The sequence below is a fragment of the Bactrocera neohumeralis genome, chromosome 5 (genome assembly GCF_024586455.1).
Source record: "Bactrocera neohumeralis isolate Rockhampton chromosome 5, APGP_CSIRO_Bneo_wtdbg2-racon-allhic-juicebox.fasta_v2, whole genome shotgun sequence".
NCBI classification, from domain to species: domain Eukaryota; kingdom Metazoa; phylum Arthropoda; class Insecta; order Diptera; family Tephritidae; genus Bactrocera; species Bactrocera neohumeralis.
Window position 1 is genome coordinate 30,073,311 of NC_065922.1, and position 7,239 is coordinate 30,080,549.

Consider the following 7,239-nt stretch of genomic DNA (forward strand, 5'->3'; position numbering starts at 1 on the left):
AAGATACATTGAGATCTTCTGGTATCTCTCTGTTAACAACCGGGCAATTTTCAAGCATTGTATTCTTAACTTTTTCGATTTTATAGATCTCATCGTCATTAATAGACTTTCATGAGACGTTTTCGGTGACCTTACAACCTTCACTGAATGTGTTTTTCCACGAAAATACTCGTGGTCGCAATAAAGTACACTTTCCAAAGTACTTCTGGGTTTCCAGTGGAAACACAAAATATCAATCAAACATAAAAAAGTTGGGAAGGTTTCCTTTTATAATTAAAATTATGTTAAAGAATTAGGCCAGTCTAAGCGCACATAAAAATACCTACATATGTTTGATAATAGATCGGAAGGATCAGTGGAAACCAAAATCATTAAATTTTTTCGAAAAACAGCGTCGCCTTAACGTCTGTAAAACAATGCTTTCCGACTACCAGGATGTCATAAAACCTATTATTATTAGCGATGAGTCTTGGCTCTATGCTTCTGACCCGGTAACACCCGGATCAATCGGACGAATATCGTGGCAAAGTTGAGCAGAAGCCGAAAAAATCATGTCAAAAATCAAGGTTATGTTGATAGTTTACTTCGATTAGGGAGGTGTGGTGCACTCCGAATTTCTTCCGACCGGCCAAACTGTCAACAAGAATACCATTTGAGTGTTATGCTTCATTTACACGAAGCTTTTCATAAAAAAACTCTTGGTTTTTGCACCATGATAATGCACCGTCGTACGGATATACTGCATTTATTCTTCCTGAGTTTTTCGCCAAATTTTCAACAAAGATTGTGCCGCAACCAGCGTATTCGTCTGATTTAGCTCCATGTGACTTCTGGCTATTCAGCAAACTCAAGCGACTGCTCTGGGGAAACCGTTTTGGGTCAATTGAAGACAGCAATAACTTTTTCGAGAATTGGAAAAAACGTTCGCACAACTGTATTTCGAATAATAAGTTGAAAAATTTAAAATTATGAACAAAGTTTTACTATATTTTGCTCATACTAGTATATGTATGTATAAATTATCAGCGTGACGAGATGAGACGATTTAGCCCGTGGCTACTGTTTGTCTTTCCGTCTGTATAAACCCGAATTAGTCGCTCAGTTTTTGCGATATCGATCTAAAATTTTGCACATATCCAATTCTCCCCAAGAATCTGCTCATTTGTCGTAATATCCGATATCGAACTACTATTGCATAGAACTGCCATACAAACTGATCAGTCAAAATCAAGTTCTTGTATGGGAAACTTTTTTTTTAAAGATATTTTCACGAAATGTGGCATAGATTATTACTAATATAAATAAGGCCTATTATATATTAGGTTGTCAAAAAAGACTTGCGGTATTTTCGCTAGTTGGCGCTGAAAGCGCGTAGTTCTAGTTTTATTCGTCGCATCGGGTCATGGCTATACCTTTTTGGAAAGCTCACGTGTTTGATTGATTGTCGTTTCTTTTAAGTCGTTCGTGAGTTATAGCGTCGCAAACATGGAGCAAAAAAAAAAGATAAAATACGGCATATTTTACAGTACTACTACGATAAAGGCAAAAATGCATCTCAAGCCGCCAATAAAATTTGTGCAGTTTATGGACCCGATACAGTTTCCATTTCCACCGCACAACGATGGTTTCAACGTTTTCGTTCTGGTGTAGAGGTGGTCGAAGATGCGCCACGCTCCGGAAGGCCTGTCGTCGAAAATTGCGATAAAATCGCTGAATTGGTCGAAAGAGACCGGCATAATAGCAGCCGTAGCATCCGTCAAGAGCTGGGCATGAGTCATCAAAAATTCATTTCAATTTCAATAAAAAAAAAATTTAATACAAATACCGCAAGACTTTTTTGACAACCCATTATATATATTCCTCGGAACATATTATTAGATCGATACTAATATAGCATATAGCTGTCATACAAATTGACCGATTCAAATCAAGTTGCTTTTCTACCCTTTTAAGCTATAAAAATCGCACCTTAGAAGTTTATTATAGCCTCGGCCGCTGTTAGACTGCATACAAAATTAAGATTACAGTTATGTTTTTTATATACATATAGTAATTAACTGATTTCCTACAGGTTTGCTAATTACAGTGTCACTGACAACTCAAACAAGTCCGAAACTAATTATGTAACAAAGCAAATAAAGAGCTAAAATGAATTCAAAATTCTCAAAGCAACAATATACAAGCCAAAACAAAAACAATAAATACCTTACACACATAACTGACTTAACTGACATTAATGAAAATCGTAACGCGCCGTCAGACGCCTCTCACTTTTATTTGCGGCGAGCAATGCGACGGCAGCAGCAACAGCAACTATTTGCTTAGACATTACGAGCGCAAGTACTTATTGCTTCTATTTACAATTATATGTCTAGATACCCACATGCTTGCATGTCTGTAGTAAAATGCCGCAATGCCATAATAATGGCCAACAAAACAAGCCAACGCGAGTTGAGTCTGGCGAAGTGAACCGCCAAACCGCGGCGTCTCAAATTTGCAAGCGCATGAAAACGATCGCTGCCGCTACAAGTTGTTCAAGTCGCGCGCCGTCAGCGATTCAGTTGTGCGCGAGCGTTTAAACCAGTTGGACGGACCAACTAAAATATCGTTTCGAAAATATTTTCATTTTCATTACGATACACACACGTATATACATACTTCAATAGCGAGCGTATTGTGTGTGGTTTATTTATTGCATTTTAGTTGTACACAAACTTGAACCAAATCAAAATAAAATCAAAACATTAATTGCTTGCGTTTATAACAAGAGAGAGACACAATCTCCAAAGCCATTCAATTGAAGGCAACTGGCAAACATATACATAAATAAACAAATAAATACCCAACAAATAATACAAATAAGCAGGAAACCTTCATAATGACAACAAAAACGATTAGTTTCAACTACAAATTACCTTTTGTTTGGTTAGCTGTTGTGTTGTTGTTGCTGTTGCAATGCTGCAATTGCGCACAAGGCACACCGATGCTCTACAAGAAGAATCCACAAGACAAATACGAAGCAGGTGATGTGTTAATGCGCTTTACCTTTCGGTGTTTTAATTGAGTGATTTCGAATCTGTTTCAACGTTTCAACTAGTGATTTGTGGTGTTGGTTTTAGCCGCCAAATTTGGTTTGCTAATTCGAGTTAGTTTTGAAAATGTGGGTGAAATGAGTTTAGCTGTTGCTGATAAGGCAATCTCGAATTTGCTTAAATAGAGGAACAGGAAATATTGATCTAAAATCTAGTTTTTCGCCATGAGTTGGCTTATTGGTCTTTTGAAAAACATAATGAGAATAAAATATTATATAAATAATATAATATAAATTTAAAAAAAAAATTTAAAAATATTGAAAATATATAAATCGTTTAAAAAGAGTTTCAGAGTTTTCGATAGGCCCGATTATAATTTTTTGTGGTGAGCTTAGTGTTACCTCTTCCAATCGTTCATGCATTTTCGAGATCATAAATTTATTCAACACGAGTTAGAATCAGCTTTTGCAATATCTATCGATTTTTGTTTATTATGTACCACCTGATCAAATTTGACTCGGACTGACAAACACGGGTTAGAATAAGTTTTTGCAATATCTACAGGTTTTGATTTATTATATACTATCTGATCAAATTTGACCCGGACTGGTAAAAAAAGGTACTTTTTCACGTATTTTAATACAAAACTTTATCGCCTTCAAAATAAGCTTCTGAGCCAATACAATTCCAGTTGTCCATACACTTGGTAGAAGCTGGATTGGCTTTCAGCGCAAATTTTGCTTTTCGGCTCATTTTTAGAGCGCCATTCGCATTATAAATGTACCATGTCTAAGTCGAATTTGTTCAGTTATATAGTGCTTTCAGATTAGATTAGATAAGATGAGGATTGCTCCGCGACCTAGAGTCTTGTGCCTTATATTCTAATTCACAACATCTCAAATATCCCCGGTAAATTAATAAGTTCCAAAGTACGGCTAGGTACTATTGAGACGATGTGGCTCCAATTTGGATCTGGCGTTTTAGACTCCAAGTCGCAGAACCGGCAATTACTTAAAATGGCCAGTGTATAAGGCGAAAAGTAGCCTGAATTTTCCCATGGAAGGTTGATTGCATATTTAAAGCTTTTGAGGTTGTAAGCACCCATTAGCAACTTGGCATGTTGCATGCCTGGGAGTTGTTGCTAATGCTTCTCCCTACCAACTGCTTCATCATTGCGGAACAGCTCCTTTATGTTGTGGGGACCAATCGCAATAAAATGTTCCGGTCCTCCCATGTTGGTGAATGCTGGGGAGCGAGCAAACTCATCAGCCAGTTCATTCTCGGCTATACCTTTGTGACCTGACACCAAAATAATGTGCACTTGGTTACGTTCTGACAGACTATTCAGTCGTTCTATACACTCCTGCACCAATACTAACTGCTGAGGGTAACCTTAAGCTTCCTAATGAAGTCAACATTTTTGGTAATGCTATGCCTAGGCCACTTAGCTCATTCACACATTGGGAAGAGGTTACCTTTCCTCTGCCAAACCCTATCATTTGAAGTAGAGTGTGTTTGGCGATGGCCGATTACTAGGTGTAGCGGGGTGAGTTCCAGCAAGACTTCAAGTGCCGCCGTCGGAAATTTTGTATTTTTATTCTTCAGATTTCCTTCGATTTAAAAGCTCTCGAACTTAGGTATTTTTAGGCAACAGATTCGATTTCGCTCTGAAAACACAAATCACCAATTAATATCCACTCTCGCCCTATAACCTCAACATTCGTTTCCAAGCAGATCTTGTACCCGTTTCCTCGACTGTCATCCCGCTAACAGTGCTCGAAGTCAGCTACGGTTTGGGCGGCAAACCCAGCGAGGAGTATAAGCAAGCCTATCTGAAGAAACTGCGCAAGAAGGTGCAACTTAAGCAGCACTCAAAACTGACACAACAACAACAACACGATGGCGACGATGCTGAATTAGCGGATCCCGATACGCTCATAACAAGTGAGTGTCAATAGCGAAAGTGAATGAGAAACGGAAAACCATTGATAAAGTTATCGGCGGTAAAGTAAATTGCCTGCAGTTAACTCTGTAATCAAGTTGCGTTGTAAATTGTGAAGCGCTGCCTCCACTTTAGTGCACACTATCATATTGCTCTTGCATAACATTTGCGACGCACATAAAGTGCTAAGTGTAGCACAGTGTTTGAGTGCCTACGACCCGCCGCCAGGGCGTATGCGTGACATTCAAATGCCTACACTTGTGTGAACAATTTGCAAGCCTACGCGCCGCGCCTGCTCATGATTGGCACACAAGCAAAAAAATACAAAGAAAAATTGTAGAAATAAAAAATAGAAAATGTAAAAGTGCTGATTGCAAATAGTTGAAGTCAAGCGTTAGAAATGAATTAAATAAAGCAATAAGTCGCACTGCCGACGGCCTCAAGACAGAAGGTTAAATAAGTTTGGCGCTGCGGCTCTCCGAAATTGTTTTGCCAATAAAATTTGGCGTAGGATGGCTTGAATTTATGTCTATTTGAGACGCCAGTTCTAGTATTTGAATTGAAGTCTTTATGAAGTTCACTTGCTTTGATTATCGGCGCTTTTTTATTTTATGTTTTACGGCTTTTTATACCCTGAATAGGATATATTAGGTTGACACAAAATATATATTAAACAGAAGTAAACTTCGGAGAATATTAATTAAAATATATACATAGTATGTATGTATATATATAAATGTTCAGTATGTGGAGCTGAGTCGATTAAGCCATTTTCGTCGGCTTGTCGTCTGTTGGTGAATCCACAAACCAGCACTTCAGTTTCTGAGATATCGATCTGAAATTTCGCTCAGTTTATTTTCTCTCCAAGAAGCTGCTCATTTGTCGAAATCGCCGATATCGGCGAACTATAGCATATAGCCGCCATTCCAACTTATCCAACCGAATCAAGTTCTTCTAAGGAAAACTTTTTTATTTGATGAAATATCTCCAAGAAATTTGATATGGATTGTTATCCAACACAGCTACCATCTCCGAACAAATTATTCAGGTCGAACTATTAAAACATATACATACATAGCTGCCATACAAACTGATAGATTCAAATTAAGTTCTTGTATAGAGACATACTTTATTTGTCGAGATATCTTCATGAAATTTGTAGTGGATTATTCTCCGTAGTTGCGGTGTAAACTCTGCAAAAATTTCACGGATCGAAGCACTTATAACATATAGCTGTTATACAAACTGATTGAGAAAAATCAAGATAAAGATTATTTTATACCTTCTATGCTATAAAAATTGCGCCTGTGCAGGGTATATAGCTTCAGTTCAGCCATAGTTAACGGTTTTTCTTGTTTTCTTATTATTTATTTTATTTGTCTTGCTCACAGAGTTTATGACTTTGACGTTAAAGTTTGCACAAGTTGCATTTAAGCGCTTTCATGCTTGTTGTTAGTGTGTTTTTGTTTGTGCAAGTGTGCGAGTGTACGCTAGAAACTCGCTTTTCGGAGCCAACATGCTCGTTTCTTCTAATTCATTGATGGTCTTTTTCGTTTTTCATATTCTGCTTTCGCAATGGTTATGCGCGCGCTACACTTTGACATATTTTTTCCTACTTTCCAGTAAAAAAGAAACATAACGACACCAATAAAGCCAAAGTCAAGGGCATCTAAAGCAATTGCAGATGACAACGATGACACGGCGGCAGCGAGCAACGAGCAGCGTTATATGTACAGCGTGGCGACGACATTAAACTACATCAGCAAAACACAATAATAATAACAAAACGCCAAAACAGCGCAGACAACCGAGATGGCAGTGGGAAGATTTGAGAGTAAGCTTGCTAGCTAGCTATACTGAAGTGAGCACTTAGCTGATGACGGCCAGTGTTTTAGATGGTGTATGCTGTTTGACTGTTTTTTGTTGTTTTACTTTTTATGTTTTTTATATATACATATATATTTTTTTTTAATTTTTTGGTTTTTTTAAATATTGTTTTGTGTTTCTTCCTTATTTTTTTGGTCGTTTTTTTATTTCTATCTTTTTTTACATCTTATGGAGTGTTCCTCCGTTTTATTTTTAATTTTTTTAGGTCTTTCTTTAAATTGTTTGGTTACTCTTTTAACTTTTTTAAATTTAAAATTTTTTTTTAATGTTTAAAATTTTTTATTTTTATTTCTTTCTTTAAATTTTTTTAAATTTTATTTTTTAATTTTTAAATTGTTTTTTTTTTTAATTATTTAATTTTTTTATTTTTTTTAATTA

General features: G+C 36.7%; 1 protein-coding gene across 1 annotated transcript; it reads left to right on the forward strand.

Annotated features, from left to right (window-relative positions):
* The first annotated feature begins 2,575 nt into the window (after nt 1-2,575).
* On the forward strand, nt 2,576-6,988 carry LOC126758887 (uncharacterized). The gene is made up of 3 exons (XM_050473318.1): nt 2,576-3,023; nt 4,767-4,976; nt 6,598-6,988. Exons 1-3 carry the CDS (start codon nt 2,879-2,881, stop codon nt 6,645-6,647), a joined length of 405 nt encoding a protein of 134 aa, XP_050329275.1. The 5' UTR covers nt 2,576-2,878; the 3' UTR covers nt 6,648-6,988.
* Nucleotides 6,989-7,239: the final 251 nt, after the last annotated feature.

What these genes read in the sequence shown, in the direction of transcription:
- LOC126758887 (XM_050473318.1), top strand. Translation starts at nt 2,879, where the DNA reads ATGACAACAAAAACGATTAGTTTCAACTACAAATTACCTTTTGTTTGG. An exon ending in ACAAGACAAATACGAAGCAG is followed by an intron (nt 3,024 to 4,766) that starts GTGATGTGTTAA and finishes GTTTCCAAGCAG; the next exon opens with ATCTTGTACCCGTTTCCTCG. An exon ending in TCCCGATACGCTCATAACAA is followed by an intron (nt 4,977 to 6,597) that starts GTGAGTGTCAAT and finishes CCTACTTTCCAG; the next exon opens with TAAAAAAGAAACATAACGAC.